At 37.4% G+C, this 17,583-nt stretch overlaps 1 protein-coding gene across 10 annotated transcripts; it reads right to left on the minus strand.

The window, feature by feature from the left end:
* Positions 1-234: 234 nt before the first annotated feature.
* On the minus strand, positions 235-15,759 carry LOC117322371 (WD repeat, SAM and U-box domain-containing protein 1-like). 10 transcript variants are annotated; one of them, XR_004531530.1, is made up of 13 exons: positions 15,713-15,759; positions 14,583-15,072; positions 13,986-14,188; positions 13,314-13,412; positions 9,701-9,794; positions 9,113-9,146; positions 7,781-7,821; positions 7,334-7,440; positions 6,729-6,938; positions 5,045-5,125; positions 4,473-4,544; positions 1,545-3,943; positions 235-956 (listed from the first exon to the last, which is right to left on the minus strand). XR_004531530.1 is itself a non-coding variant. In XM_033877237.1 (12 exons), the coding sequence occupies exons 2-12, from the start codon at positions 15,005-15,007 to the stop codon at positions 3,795-3,797; spliced, it is 1,515 nt and encodes a 504-aa protein (XP_033733128.1). In that variant the 5' UTR covers positions 15,008-15,072; positions 15,713-15,759; the 3' UTR covers positions 235-3,794. The 10 variants fall into 10 exon arrangements, 2 of the variants coding, with proteins under 2 accessions (XP_033733128.1, XP_033733129.1); XR_004531531.1 differs by having other exon boundaries at positions 235-697; positions 1,357-3,943; XR_004531528.1 differs by having other exon boundaries at positions 1,357-3,943.
* Positions 15,760-17,583: the final 1,824 nt, after the last annotated feature.

A 17,583-nucleotide genomic window follows, 5' to 3' on the forward strand; every position in this document is an offset into this window, starting at 1 on the left:
CTTCTAGAATTTGTTTTTATCATATTTTACAATGTGTATGATATGAAATGTTGTGGTCGTTCATAAAAACTGTTTAAGCCAAATACCGCCTGTGACCTATTGTTCAAAACGCCATTGATTCAAGTAACAATGAAAGTGAATCCAGCTCTTGACTTTCTATCAAATTTCCCAGCATGCATGAGGAATTAAGGCACATGATTCTCCAGTCATGGTTCACATATAACACTATATATCTTCACTTTTTAAGCACTTTTTATTTGTCATTTCCAGATACAAAGTTTTACAAAATCAAAACATTTCCACTCAGAATATCTTGTAACACTTTGAAAACGAAGAAAATCTACAAAATTATGATTTATTATACTGTATTTAAATTTCCCCACAAAGAAATAACTCGGAACAAACAACAGTTAAAATGACAATCATGCCTATCACAGAAATTTGATCACCATTGTGGATTCGTCTACAGTACAGGAATTAATGTACAAAATGTATCGAAGGAAAAAAAGTTTGATCATGGACGTCAATTAGGACTCGGTGGTTTGGAGAACATTTTGATCACCATCGGAAGTCTTCTAGATTTCTCAAAACCTGTGTAATAAAAACCACAATGAATTTCTAAAGATAAAAATATGTTATCTGGCCTTAACAATCACAAGGGATTTCTAGAAGATAACACTTGATTTCTAAATAAAACCTGTGTACTCTGGCCTTATAGAAAACACTGGATTTCTAATATAAAACCTGTGTAATCTGGCCTTATATATAACACTGGATTTCTAAATATAAAACCTGTGTAATCTGGCCTTATAGATAACACTGGATTTCTAATATAAAACCTGTAGATTTCTAATATAAAACCTGTGTAATCTGGCCTTATATATAACACTGGATTTCTAAATATAAAACCTGTGTAATCTGGCCTTATAGATAACACTGGATTTCTAATATAAAACCTGTAGATTTCTAATATAAAACCTGTGTAATCTGGCCTTATAGATAACACTGGATTTCTAATATAAAACCTGTGTAATCTGGCCTTATATATAACACTGGATTTCTAATATAAAACCTGTATAATCTGGCCTTATATATAACACTGGATTTCTAAATATAGAACCTGTGTAATCTGGCCTTATAGATAACACTGGAATTCTTATATAAAACCTGTGTAATCTGGCCTTATATATAACACTGGATTTCTAAATATAAAACTGTGTAATCTGGCCTTATAGATAACACTGGATTTCTAAATATAAAACCTGTGTAATCTGGCCTTATATATAACACTGGATTTCTAAATATAAAACCTGTGTAATCTGCCTTATATATAACACTGGATTTCTAATATAAAACCTGTGTAATCATGCCTTATAGATATAGCTGGATTTCTTAATATAAAACCTGTGTAATCTGGCCTTATATATAACGCTTGATTTCTAATATAAAACCTGTGTAATCTGGTCTTATAGATAACACTGGATTTCTAATATAAACCTGTGTACTCTGGCCTTATAGATAACACTGGATTTCTAATATAAAACCTGTGTAATCTGGCCTTATAGATAACACTGGATTTCTAATATAAAACCTGTATAATCTGGCCTTATACATAACACTGGATTTCTAAATATAAAACCTGTGTAATCTGGCCTTATAAATAACACTGGATTTCTAATATAAAACCTGTGTAAATCTGAATTGGAATGTTATCCAGTAACCAAAATAACTTGAATCTTGATTTCATTTTTGTTTTCATTTGACATATTTTGAATAAGATACAAATTAAATTATATACAGTGTATAATATCTAATGACAATGGAACACAAACATGGAGAAAAGTAGGACTTCAAGATCAATCTGGTATAGTATACAAATGTATATAAAAATATGTGTACAATATCAATAATCCAGTTATCAGTAATAACATAAAGACATAAGCTTGTAATCACTCTGCAATAAATAACTTCCTGTGGTAGGCAGATTTTTGTATCATTTTGGCTGATCTTTGTTTGTGCCTGATTGGTTTGTTTTAGTCTAATATTGACACTGTTATCCTGGTAATGTCGTAAATAATCGGTTCACACTGCAGGAGCTGCCGAGCTGGACATATTCAATGACGATCATTGTTACAAACATGGCTCTCCAAAAACAAAAGTATTTACATGCATGCATAATGGGACAACAAAAGAATGAAAAGCAGATTAATAAAGCTCCACAAACGGAAATATCACTATCATGATTTTGATGTTCCATCCAGTGATTAATCTATTATTTATCATGATTTTGATGTTCCATCAAGTGATTAATCTATTATTTATCATGATTTTGATGTTAAATCAAGTGATTAATCTATTATTTATCATGATTTTGATGTTCCATCAAGTGATTAATCTATTATTTATCATGATTTTGATGTTAAATCAAGTGATTAATCTATTATTTATCATGATTTTGATGTTCCATCAAGTGATTAATCTATTATTTATCATGATTTTGATGTTCCATCAAGTGATTAATCCATTATTTATCATGATTTTGATGTTCCATCCAGTGATTAATCTATCAACAATCATGATTTTAATGTTCCGTCCAGTGATTACCCTATAATTAATCTATACGAAATGGACATTGAACCAGCAACAGATCGTCTGTCTGATCCAGTATCTTATGGCAGACACACACACGAGGTAGGACAGTTTCTTTACAACACCAATCCTACTTTGATTTTCCCTCCATACTTGCAAAAATATCACAATGTAAAGCTACAACATTTAGTACTTTACTACAAATTATTGTCTATATACCTGTATATAAGTGTTATTGTGAAACTTCATCAAACTGTAATAGGCCATCAATTCTAATATTTCTTATAATTTTTTTTGTTACTAAAAACAATATTATTACTGTTTTAAATGATTATAAATGTCAAAACAGGAGTTTTAACATTACTTTTGATAAACAAACATTTAGAATTAAGGAAATTTAAAAATAACTGGTAGTTATAAATTTAATTTTGTTTGAGAAATACACAAAGTACATAATGTATTTTCATACAACAGATCAACAAAATATCTCACAAACAGTTCATAACAAAAATACATTTAACTTGACAAACGATTTGTGACGGCCATTTAACATGAAACAATAGGCCTGATAACAGTTAAAAGTTTATACAGATTAACATTATGTATATAGACTGTCATTATTGAACAGGGAGGAAAAATGCAACAACCAGACGGGACTCGAACCTGGAACCTCTAACCTCTAGACAAGCGCACTAACCATTTGAGCTATCTGGCCACCAGTGCTCCGCCCAGACCAGTTCTGCAATCTAATGACTGTTCAGTGATTAATATAAATGTCTTAATTGTTAGTTCAAATTTTTACAGTTAGACCAAAATTAAGTATTTAAAGAATACTTTTTCATGGAAATAACAAATGACTATAACATCAATAATGATTTTGCTTTAAAGATATCAATTTTATTTTATCCCTAATTTTTCAATAAAGGCATTGAAGTGGTATCTTAACAACTTTGCAGTAAAATTTGATTTTTTCCCCAGTAGTGGCCATAACTGCAGGCCAGAATATATATACATGACTGTTTCACCCTTCGTCTCAACTGTCAGCACTATCTCTGGACAAGACCCCATGAATTTCTGAATGGATGTCTTTAGCCTTTGGGTTACTTAGCAAAATAATGATTGGAAAAAACTTGTGTCCACAAATATTTCATAATTACATGTGGTCAAGATCTGAAAATAAACAGCACACAACAGTCCTGGTCTGTTTATCCATTGAGGTGCCGTTGTATGAGCATCTTGAGGCTGCGGTTGGGAGTGAGTTGTTTGGTGGAGAGAATGGCGTTGGTCATAGGACTCCTGTCCTTGCCCTTGGAGGTCCACGCTGTAATGGCCGCCCGCTCGTAAGTGTAGCCATCTACAGATGAATAATGCTGTATTGGATTAAGTGGCCTACTTGTAATTGCCCATTTACAGATGGAAAATTGTTGAATCTGATTTGAGTCTTGAAAATAATCAGATAGTTTCAGTCTTCAATTAACAAAGAGTGTTGGGTCAATTTACCATTCAATAGCCTCTCGTATTTTAGGTATTCTGCCGAAAACCCAAGTTGGTATGAAACCTGTTTTAGAACCATTTAGCAGTAAAATAAATAAATACATTTGGCAATAACCCTCCTCCCATTAAAATACCTTTATTTCCTACTAGGGGTGGGGTGGGCTTATTGCACGTTGAGTACGCGGCAACTCCTTTTTGAGATTAAAGATATATCAGGGGCCTATTCATCTACGTGTGTTAATTTTACAAAGGTCACATACCATGCTTAAACTTTGATGGGCATTCAGATATAACAATGAAATCACTAAATCTGTACTTTTTTTTCCCTAAAACAGGCAATCCTGTCAAATCATCTGGACAACCAAAAGCTAAAAGAGCCCAGTACTTACCCTCTGCTATGACAGGGTCTTTCATCAGCTCCCTGGTGATTGGACAAAGATATTCATCTGGAATGCCAGCATCTGAAGAACAAGGACCCAACAAAAAATTTAAATTACCGGTACACAACAAAAAATTTGAATTACATCATTGTCCTATTGTTGGCATCAAAATTTATATCGAAGCACAGGGGTTTGAACATTCCTATAAGCTAGAATGAAATATCTAACCTCATGGTTCAACCCTGGATAATTATTTTATCATGGTCCTGTGTTACAATTAAGGCATACTATCTATAGCTGGATTTCATACATAAGAAACAGTGATTTCGTCCTATGGATAATTAAAATGGCACAAACTTATACTGTAAAATTGCAATACATATAATTTTTTGTGTGATTTAAACACTTGTTTTACGATTGCAACATGGAGAAAGTCGATTTGAGCCACATGATGAGCTAACTTTACTACTGTCAAAATAAAAATGAATCATTAATGCAAACTTGTGTCTGTTACAACTTAAGTGATTACTATAAGTAAATGAAAACTTAATGACAAACAATAAGTTTGATGGAATATTTACCAGGATCTTTCAGTAGATGTTCATTCTTCACACTGATACACTTCATGGCTCTCAGTATCTTGTTTCTATGGCCGAGGGCATCTGGGAATAATTCAATAGTAGTCAAATTATAATATTCTATCAAACACACACAAGGACTGAGCACAAAGGGAAGGAGTTCAAAGGGATATTTTGAAATCTGTCATCTTGAACACTAAGAAAAATCCCTAAAAATGTTTGCAAGCAATGATAATGTGAAAATTCCAAAATTCAAAATGGCTGTCATGTATCAAAATCAAAGATGGCTGCCTGTCGGTCATTCTGTTCTTCCATACAGTTTTAAATATAAACTTACACAAATGAAAATATATCTAAAAGAAAGAGAAAGAACAAATGAATCCAATGCAAGTACATATACAGTAAAACTCACTTGTGTCGAACACGGTTGAATCGAATACATCGGATGTGTCGAACGTTTCGTTCGGTCCCGATTTTTTCCCTTCTTTATCTTAGTAAATTAAGCACGGATGACTCGAACACTGTTGAATCGAATACTGCGGTTGTGTCGAATATATTTTGTGGTCCCTCCCTTCTAAACTATACCAAAATTTCCATTTTTGTGTCGAACATCGAGGCGTCATGCTGTCTCAGGTAAAATTTGCTGGCCTCGTCTGATTGACCGAGTGTGACCGATCACCCGTAACGGTGTAAACAGAGCCTATTATTAGTTTCCGGCTGTCGGTTACGCATCATCCCATTGTTTATACAGGTGCTCAGGTGAAGTAAAACGTTCAGGTATACATAACTAAGAATAAAATGTGCACGTTTTAGTCTACAAACCAATATGTGTTCTGTTTACTGTTTTGATGCACAAGGCCGCCGAAAAAAATAAGGAAAAAGTAAACGATAAATTACATATCTTCCATCGAAAAATGCAAAGAAAAATACCTGTCTGTCATTGATTTATCTATATATGCCTAAATTCTGAATACGACGATGCAATAGTAACAATGATATGCGGGATGATTTTACTCTGTTCAAAAGATTGTGGCAATGCATGATTATGCAGCCGATAAAACACTGACCGCGGCCTTCACCTTTGATACAAAATCAGCACGCGTACGGTCGATCAATTTTCCTGTTTATTGTTTAATATTGTTAAATTGGAGAACAATATAAACGGATTTAAAGATAAATAATATGAGTACAATATATACATTTATATTCTTATAATATATGTAACGTTTTCATAGAATATTATGCTGTCATTTGCGACTCCCGTGTGTAAATCGTGTGTCTATGTCAAAGACTATTTTACGCATGAACTTTGTTTTTATCTGTAACTGTGCACAATATTGTTTATTAGATAAAGGAATAATTGTTATCATGTACAATTAATTAATTTCTTTGTTATTATGTATTGCTTATTTTCGACTATGTTATCATGCAAGCACTTGTTCTGCATACAACCGATGATAGTCGGGTTTTGTCTCCATATACAAACACGGATAAGTCGAACCATCGGATAAGTCGAATATTTTGCTTGGTCCCGTCGACTTCGACTTATCCGAGTTTTACTGTACTTCTTAAAACAGGCAATAAAACTTGTCATGTATCAAAATCAAAGATGGTTGCCGGTCAGCCATCTTGTTTCTCTGACCAATCTGAAAGTCGTGACTATTTACAATGATTGACGTTTGCTCACCTATTCTGAGTGAGATGAGCATTTCGCTGTTGAGACTGACTAGCTCGGTGCCGTCGATGTCGTTAGACTTGAAGTTGTCTGTATAATGCCCCATCCCAATGGTGACTAGCCAGTTACACACGTCTTCGACGGCCCACTGGGCTATAGGCTTTACAGTCATATAGCTCTGCTCGGCCGCACCTTTCCTGTCCTGGTCTGTGTTCAGGTTATCTATAAAACAATTAATTATGTGGGACTTACTCGACTTTAATACTTTTTGTAGATTTTGTAGGAGGTATAGCATGTATGTAGTCTACAGGGTATTTCCTGCGTTTTATCAATCAAATTGGCCAAGGTTTGTTTTTTGTAATTTTTGTTTAACGTCCTATTAACAGCCAGGGTCATTTAAGGACATGCCAGGTTTTGGAGATGGAGGAAAGCTGGAGTACTTAGAGAAAAAACATGACCTATGGTCAGTACCAGGCAATGCCCTACGTAGGATTCAAACTCGTGACCTAGAGGTGGAGGGCTAGTGATAAAGTGTTGGGACACCTTACCACTCAGCCACGGCGGCCAGGCTGGGATAGGCTGTAGATGAGGAATGTGTTTGATAGTCCTACACTTACCGATCGCTTCACCTTGTGTGGTGATCTTCCATACCAGTACTGTCTTGTCGTTAGATCCTGACGCCAGCAACTGGCTATCACTGGAGAAGGCACACGAGGTTACGTACCTACAAACAGGATAATATATATTACATATTACAATGTCACATACCTACAAACAAGGAGATACATATTACAATGTCACATATCTACAAACTGGGAAATACTCTCTCTCTCCCTTCCTCCAAGTAACTCTCCACTTTTACACAACAGGGAAGTATATACATAAGCACCCTTATTACCAATATCTTACGACCTGAACTGACTAATCACCTTGCATCTCTGGATAAAAACACAATATAGATGATCAGAACAGATACATGGATGGCAAACTGACTGAAAAATACATAAAATAAAAGTATGATTATTTTACCCACTCTATACAATTGACCCTCACTAGCCACATACCGTGAATGTCCAGATATTATGTGTAGTGAGCTTCCTGTTGCCTGGAAATGAAAGAAGAGCTGTTATCAGGAATTCTGTTCCAAAGGGAATATCATGTTAGGAGTGGTAACACAAATAAAATCATTCCACTACGTGTCATGTTGCTTATTATCATGTTTTATAGTGTAGGTATGGGTAAACACAGAGGATTCCACTTAACATTGGTTATTATCATGGTTTAGTATATAAGTAATGGTTAACACAGAGGGTTCCACTTAATGTAACATTGCTTATTATCATGTTTCAAGCTCCAGTTAATGTAACATTGCTTATTATCCTGGTTTATGTAGTATCATAAAATATTTCTTAGTTGGTAGTTTGTATCATATATTGTGAATTGTAGTTGGAGGGGAAGGGGAGGGAAAAGGGAGATCATAGGGAAAAGGAGGGTAATCAAAGAGGGCAGAGGGTAGGGGAAGGGAAGGAAGAAGGGGAGGGCAAAGAAGAAAGAGAGGGTAATGGAGGAGGGTAGGGGAAGGGAAGTAAGAAGAGGAGGGCAAAGAAGAAAGAGAGGGTAATGGAGGAGGGTAGGGGAAGGGAAGGAAGAAGAGGAGGGCAAAGAAGAAAGAGAGGGTAATGGAGGAGGGCAGAGGGTAGGGGAAGGGAAGGAAGAAGAGGAGGGCAAAGAAGAAAGAGAGGGTAATGGAGGAGGGTAGGGGAAGGGAAGGAAGAAGAGAAGGGCAAAGAAGAAAGAGAGGGTAATGGATGAGGGCAAGGGGGAAGGGAAGGAAGAAGAGGAGGGCAAAGAAGAAAGAGAGGGTAATGGATGAGGGCAAGGGGGAAGGGAAGGGGGGAAAGGGGAGAAAGAAGGAAGGAAGAGGGAAAGGGGAGGGAGAGTGAGGGCAGAGTGGAAAGGAAGAGGGAGGGGGGAGAGAGAAGAGAGTAGAGGAAGGAGAAAAGAAGGGAATAGAAGGGGAGGGGAAAGGGATGGGGAAGGAGGGAGGGAAGGCAAAGACAAAGGAGTGGGGGTAATGGAGAAGGGGGGAGTGGAGGGGGAAAGGGGGAAGGGGAAAAAGAAGGCAGGAGAAGGGGAGGGGGAAAGTGGGGGAAGGGGAGAAAAAAGGGAGGGGAAGAGGGAGAGGGAGAGCAAAGGCAAAAGGAGTGGGGGTAATGGGGAAGGGAGGAGGGGAGGGGTAGGGGATAGGGGACAGAGGGAGGGGAAAGCAGATGTGTAGTGGATGGAGTGTGGGGTAGGGAATATGCAATTGTAGGACGGGTTTTTAATTAGGGGAATTGGGAGTATGTGCTATTTGCTTTTATTTAGACAAAGCTACATTGTTTTATCATACTTACTGGATCCCACAGTCTGATGGTCTTATCGATTGACCTGAAACAAAACAATGACATTATACACAATGGTCTGTACAACTGATAAATTGACTGAGGATCACATGACTTTTGTCCAGCAGATTAACATGATAACAAATTATATAATCAGCAACACAACCAGTCATACCAAACAGATTATTACAAAATCAATATAATCTCAGGACAAATTTTCCCAATTTTAACTGTTGCCATGGTTACATTATACAGTTTTTTTTTACAGTTGAGTATCAAAAATATAATTGGAGAATATATACATATATTGAACGAGAACATTAACAAAGGCCAGGAAGGGCCCAGCTGTATGTCTGGTATCCCCTAAAACATGGTATACAACATTGATTCTTTCTTGAGCTAGGGATATTTCTTAGGAAACCAACGCCTTTCAAATCAATTCCTAATTTTCAGTTTTGGCAGTACTGTTCTCCATTTCTGTTGTAATTCCTTTGGACCCTTGTATGGCCAATATGATGATGATGATGATGATGATGATGATGAAAATACAACAAGCATATTTCCTCAGTACAATTATTTAGTCATAAGTAGCAGACTTACGCAGAGGCAAGCAGCTGACCATTCGGGGAGAAACAACAGCACATGACCGGGCCACTATGTCCAACCATTGTGTGTATTGTGGTCAAATCAACCGCTGAAAAAGAAAATTTTGTGAGGACATTACATTATATTTTCTGTAGGATTCTATTACCTATATATTTTGTTTAAGACAATACTGTATAACACAAGATTCTGTGAATACTGTCTTTCGTGGTAGCAGGTTAGTTCTGTACAGTTGTATGGTACAATTGTTTGCTTGTACCATATCAAAACAAAACGTCTTGTTATTTAACTTAATTTGTTGTGTTTATTTTCATGGTTCATTCTCATGTTAGATAAAACATGTATATTAAATTGATTAAATACAGAATGTTTATGATAAAGGGAACCACTTAAGGGCCTATAAATATACACTTCTGAATCTATTAATGAAAAATAAAATATGATATGGTGGGATTGTATTTGACCCATTCTCACACTTCAAAGGACTTGAATCTATCCAGTGGTCACATCGGATTTCAGTTTAAATCTAATTCTGACCACTTCTACTGTCATGTCGGACCTCAATATGAATGTAATTCTGACCACTTACCTCTACTGTCACGTCGGACCTCAATATGAATGTAATTCTGACCACTTCTACTGTCACGTCGGACCTCAATATGAATGTAATTCTGACCACTTACCTCTACTGTCACGTCGGACCTCAATATGAATGTAATTCTGACCACTTCTACTGTCACGTCGGACCTCAATATGAATGTAATTCTGACCACTTACTTCTACTGTCACGTCGGACCTCAATATGAATGTAATTCTGACCACTTACGTCTACTGTCACGTTGGACCTCAATATGAATGTAATTCTGACCACTTACCTCTACTGTCATGTCGGACCTCAATATGAATGTAATTCTGACCACTTACTTCTACTGTCATGGCAGACCTCAATATGAATGTAATTCTGACCACTTACTTCTACTGTCATGGCGGACCTCAATATGAATGTAATTCTGACCACTTACTTCTACTGTCACGTCGGACCTCAATATGAATGTAATTCTGACCACTTACCTCTACTGTCACGTCGGACCTCAATATGAATGTAATTCTGACCACTTACTTCTACTGTCACGTCGGACCTCAATATGAATGTAATTCTGACCACTTACTTCTACTGTCACGTCGGACCTCAATATGAATGTAATTCTGACCACTACTTCTACTGTCACGTCGGACCTCAATATGAATGTAATTCTGACCACTTACCTCTACTGTCACGTCGGACCTCAATATGAATGTAATTCTGACCACTTACCTCTACTGTCACGTCGGACCTCAATATGAATGTAATTCTGACCACTACTTCTACTGTCACGTCGGACCTCAATATGAATGTAATTCTGACCACTTACTTCTACTGTCACGTCGGACCTCAATATGAATGTAATTCTGACCACTTACTTCTACTGTCACGTCGGACCTCAATATGAATGTAATTCTGACCACTTACTTCTACTGTCACGTCGGACCTCAATATGAATGTAATTCTGACCACTTACTTCTACTGTCACGTCGGACCTCAATATGAATGTAATTCTGACCACTTACTTCTACTGTCACGTCGGACCTCAATATGAATGTAATTCTGACCACTTACCTTCTACTGTCACGTCGGACCTCAATATGAATGTAATTCTGACCACTTACTTCTACTGTCACGTCGGACCTCAATATGAATGTAATTCTGACCACTTACTTCTACTGTCACGTCGGACCTCAATATGAATGTAATTCTGACCACTTACTTCTACTGTCACGTCGGACCTCAATATGAATGTAATTCTGACCACTTACCTCTACTGTCACGTCGGACCTCAATATGAATGTAATTCTGACCACTTACTTCTACTGTCACGTCGGACCTCAATATGAATGTAATTCTGACCACTTACTTCTACTGTCACGTCGGACCTCAATATGAATGTAATTCTGACCACTTACTTCTACTGTCACGTCGGACCTCAATATGAATGTAATTCTGACCACTTACCTCTACTGTCACGTCGGACCTCAATATGAATGTAATTCTGACCACTTACTTCTACTGTCACGTCGGACCTCAATATGAATGTAATTCTGACCACTTACTTCTACTGTCACGTCGGACCTCAATATGAATGTAATTCTGACCACTTACTTCTACTGTCACGTCGGACCTCAATATGAATGTAATTCTGACCACTTCTACTGTCACGTCGGACCTCAATATGAATGTAATTCTGACCACTTCTACTGTCACGTCGGACCTCAATATGAATGTAATTCTGACCACTTACTTCTACTGTCACGTCGGACCTCAATATATGAATGTAATTCTGACCACTTACTTCTACTGTCACGGCGGACCTCAATATGAATGTAATTCTGACCACTTACTTCTACTGTCACGTCGGACCTCAATATGAATGTAATTCTGACCACTTACTTCTACTGTCACGTCGGACCTCAATATGAATGTAATTCTGACCACTTACCTCTACTGTCACGTCGGACCTCAATATGAATGTAATTCTGACCACTTACTGTTACTGTCACGTCGGACCTCAATATGAATGTAATTCTGACCACTTACTTCTACTGTCACGTCGGACCTCAATATGAATGTAATTCTGACCACTTACTTCTACTGTCACGTCGGACCTCAATATGAATGTAATTCTGACCACCTCTACTGTCACGTCGGACCTCAATATGAATGTAATTCTGACCACTTACTTCTACTGTCACGTCGGACCTCAATATGAATGTAATTCTGACCACTTACGTCTACTGTCACGTCGGACCTCAATATGAATGTAATTCTGACCACTTACTTCTACTGTCACGTCGGACCTCAATATGAATGTAATTCTGACGACTTACCTCTACTGTCACGTCGGACCTCAATATGAATGTAATTCTGACCACTTACCTCTACTGTCACGTCGGACCTCAATATGAATGTAATTCTGACCACTTACTTCTACTGTCACGTCGGACCTCAATATGAATGTAATTCTGACCACTTACTTCTACTGTCACGTCGGACCTCAATATGAATGTAATTCTGACCACTTACTTCTACTGTCACGTCGGACCTCAATATGAATGTAATTCTGACCACTTACTTCTACTGTCACGTCGGACCTCAATATGAATGTAATTCTGACGACTTACTTCTACTGTCACGTCGGACCTCAATATGAATGTAATTCTGACCACTTACCTCTACTGTCACGTCGGAACTCAATATGAATGTAATTCTGACCACTTACTTCTACTGTCACGTCGGACCTCAATATGAATGTAATTCTGACCACTTACCTCTACTGTCACGTCGGACCTCAATATGAATGTAATTCTGACCACTTACCTCTACTGTCACGGCGGACCTCAATATATGAATGTAATTCTGACCACTTACCTCTACTGTCACGTCGGACCTCAATATAAATGTAATTCTGACCACTTACCTCTACTGTCACGGCGGACCTCAATATGAATGTAATTCTGACCACTTACCTCTACTGTCACGTCGGACCTCAATATGAATGTAATTCTGACCACTTACTTCTACTGCCCATTTGAGTATGGAACACCCAGAGCTTGACCAGGCTGTCCTGGCCACAAGTCGCCAGCAGGAACCATACACTGCCATCTTTGTACACCTCTGTCAAACAAAGAAATCCACGTCACATTGTCATCTACATTAATCCATAATAATCAATACCACAGCAATAGGAAATTCTGATCTTACTGCTGATACAGGTATATAATTTATACTGTTTGTGTTATGGGTGAGTTTCTAAACTGCAAGACATGTACTGGTAATCTCCATTTCAGAAGTTCAATTAGTTCATCAATTTGATAAATATGTGATATTTCAAAAAATTATGTGTTGATAAAGATCATGTATCATTCTTTACGATATCATACTGGTTACCATTTCACAGTGTTTCAATAGCGATTGATGAAATTGCATATCGCCTTGTGAAAATTACCCGGTAGAATTTTTTGTTGCTGAGCAAAAGTGTAAAATAAGCAGAAAATGGGGTACATACAGTATATAGGTTGCTGAATTTCATTTCCTTGCAGAAAAATATTAGATCCAGCTTTTGTGATCTTTTACGACTTCATTGGGTAAAATTAACAATATACACAGTTCGGAATGGAAACTAAATTTGGAACCAAATATATAGACAGAAAAAAACTGGAATATGTTGTATGAACAATGGACTCTAACCTCGTGCAGACCCATAGGTAGGAGAGAAGTCACAACATGTCACCCCAAGGTCGTGACCTTCCAGGATGTAGGCCAAATGTTTGGAGTGTCCATAGTTAGCATCCCAAGCTCTGAGGTTACCATTGGAACAACCTGTCACCACGAAATTGCTGTCCGGAGAGAATGCACATCCAACAATTGATGCTTCATGCTCTGCAAAGGTTCTGAAAATAAAAAAAAAAATAAAGAGTTGAATCATTGACCACATAGTAGATCTTTGATTTTCGGAAAAGTAATCTTTGTACTACATATATACCGTAAAACATGAGTTTTATAAAACCTGATTTTACCAACATATTATACCTTGATCATCTGTAAAACAACTGCTTTTCTTTTCTTATAACCTGACAATCAATTCACATCAATATGTTGTTCATAGCTAGTCTATATAATTATGATTGTCGAATCAGGTAAGAATTAACAAGAGGGTGATCCAAACTGCCACCACCCCTCCCCTCCTCTCTATATAACTTCCCCATGCCTCCCATTCCTTTAAAAATGTATTAAAATGGTTCAAAAGACTCTAAATCCAAAAGAAATCAAACAAAATATCAATACCTGAGAAGTTTTTGTTGTTGTACGTTCCATAAACAGGCAGTTTCATCATCACTTCCCGATATCAAATATTTCGAATTCGGAGAAAATCGGCACACACGTATACCATTCTGTTTCTGATGTTGTAACATCGCCACTTTCTTCCCATTCTGCACGTCCCAGATTATCAGTTTACCATCGGTAGAGCAAGTGGCCACTGTGGTCCCAAACGGGGAAAACGTACAGCAATGTACATAGTAGGTATGGCCGCACAAAGGAGAACTGGGTAGTTCCGTGAAGTCGTTGATATCCCAAAGCCTTGTAGTTTTATCACCAGAGCTGGTGGCAAGTTTGTTATCGGTAGAAAACGCCACACAATTGACATCAGATGTATGGGCACTTATTGTGTGAACCAGACTGGCGATTAACGACGTCTGCGAGCCGGACATTCTGGTTATTGTACTAGTTCAATAAAGGCACTATCAATTTGGTTGAACAAATTTAACTATTCAACCTGAAAGAAAAAAATTAATAATTCATAAGGTATATTAAACGATTCTGTTGCATAAAGATTAGACTGATTCCCATATTCAACGACTTGTAAAAACAGTTACGTTGTACCAGAGACCTATACATTAATATAGGTATCTGGTTGTACATAGCCCGGGCTACGTTGTAATAAAAATATAATATAACACATTTCAACAGCTGGATGTTTAGCCAGAAATTCCGAAAATATCTACTTGACGTTAACGTTGTTGTCATCAACTAAGAACCACTGTAAATGATCGGATACACAAGTATCATTTTTTTGTTGCTAACGTACCGTGTTTAGAGGGAAAACCGAATGGCGATGGACATTTATCAATTATCAACAAATAACATACCACACTTTGGTCATTTGACACATATATACGCACAAAGTCCTTGGTAGACGCTGGTTGTTTTGATCGTAATCTAGAACCTAAATTTGACCCGTAAAATTACGAAATATATTTACATGTGACAATGAGAACTGATCAATAAAAGAGAAATCAATTTCACAATCTAAATTAATGTCAACATTCAGCAGATATATCTATGTGACGAATCCTCATGAATAATCACGGGTAACGACACTGACATCGATGAGATAGCAACTGTCATTGCTTTACCTGCTCTCATATGACTCGCTTGTTGACATTCGCCATTTTGGACAGTGACGTAGGGTCACGTGATCATGGTTTACATTTCCGGTTGGGAAATTGACACATGGCGGGATATTTCCAACATCGGTGGAACAGCTAGAGACAACGAGGAGGTCTAAATGTACAGGGAGACACAAGTCAAAAGATGGGTTAATTAGGAAAGAAAAGGTATATGTTGCAAAGCTTGAACTATGGCACCGGGGCAGCAGAAAAACTCCGATTTGGCACTTGTTAATCCCCTGACTCCAATTTCAGTTGGGTAAAACACCATGCCCTGTATCCCTCCATCAGACCTAACATACTTCATTGCTTCCTTTCTGGGGACTCTTGAAGAGCTTGCTTTCTTCTCCAGGTCGTACTATTAGTATCCAATCATTGGCTCCTCCAAAAATTCCAGTCATTCCTGTCTGTCTGGCGTTGTCTTCAGCTGCGCCCCTTCTTTGACAAAGCTAATATATCTGCCTGTGGTACTCTACTTTTTCTTGTCCTTCTGCTCAGTCTCCAAGATATAAGTACTCTCCGAAGGAACTGGTCGTGTTTTCAGTGATATCTGCCTTGTTGGGGGGCCTCCAGGTACTCCAGTTTCCTCCCACACTTAGACCGCTTGTGTACGTCCATACTCTGATGCTCTGACTTACCTACTCTTTTCGTCGTTCCGGCCGATCTGATGAACCAGTCCCTGTCTTTTACTAGTACTAGCACCCCTCCATTGGGTTCTCCTCTGCTGGCCAAGTTTTTGTTTACACTGACACTAAAATTCTATGTATAGGTCTTTCTTAATAGGAAACAAGCAATAATTAATTATTTTTCAGAAGACTTCATGAAACTTTAGAAACTCTCAAGAAATCAGTTGATCTGATGTTTTGATAGACTCCTAAAACTGATCATGATTGCAGACTCTTTTATACAACCTGTCCGATTTGATGAGAATATGATGCTATGATGTTTTTTGTCTGTCAGGTCCCTTGTAACTTTCATTTGACCGGAGTTATCTCTCAATGTTTATTATTGTGTTTGAATCTTGTGTTGAGATTTCCTAGGCTGGTATTTGGCCCCTGATTCTTTCAAATTCCCAATTTCAATGTTAAATTCCCAAACAGAATTTCCTTAACAGGTTAATTTTCAGCTTGTGTTAAAAGAAAGCTGAAGCATTCAATGTTTCCTTTTTTTTCCCGTATTCTTACAGTTTCTCTTTTAAATTCCATAGTTTGCTAACATATTAACCATACCCAACCTAATAAACACACTCTACAGGAAAGGAGGATGGTTGTGGTAATTGAAATATAAAAAGTTCCTTACTTCACTAATCTGTTAATATAACCTGGTCTTTAAGCAAAAGGATTATTTAAGCTACATAAAGATGTGCAAATGAAAAAAAAAATGTTCCCATCACAGAACTTTTCCCTGTACATGGTGTCATTGTAAAAACATTCCTTTTGTGTTTTTGTAAGTGCACAATGCACTTATTAGGTCAAATAAGGTAGTAAGTTCCTCATATACATCAACGACCTACCAGACTACATCAAACACAGCACTCTCAGACTCTTCGTCGACGACAGCATCATCTACAAGACAATCCACAACATAAACGACGCACACAAATTACAACAAGACATAAATGCAGCAGGACAGTGGGAACAAGACTGGCTCATGAAATTTCACCCAAACAAATGCAATATCATATCCACTTCAAACAAACGCACCAAAACAACATACAACTATAAACTGCACGACCACACACTGCAACAAGTCGACGCCAGCAAATACTTAGGACTCACACTACAGAAAAATCTCAAATGGGATACACACATCAACAACATCACCGCAAACGCCAACAG

This window comes from Pecten maximus, chromosome 2 (genome assembly GCF_902652985.1).
Source record: "Pecten maximus chromosome 2, xPecMax1.1, whole genome shotgun sequence".
In the NCBI taxonomy this organism is placed as follows: domain Eukaryota; kingdom Metazoa; phylum Mollusca; class Bivalvia; order Pectinida; family Pectinidae; genus Pecten; species Pecten maximus.

Bases quoted from the DNA above. Each gene is read 5' to 3' on its own strand.
- LOC117322371 (XM_033877237.1), bottom strand. From the start codon at position 15,007: ATGTCCGGCTCGCAGACGTCGTTAATCGCCAGTCTGGTTCACACAATA. The intron at 6,939-7,333 runs GTAAGTGTAGGA...ATTGTTTTATAG, and splicing joins CACACAAGGTGAAGCGATCG to ATAACCTGAACACAGACCAG. The intron at 5,126-6,728 runs GTGAGCAAACGT...AATTATTCCCAG, and splicing joins GCTCATCTCACTCAGAATAG to ATGCCCTCGGCCATAGAAAC.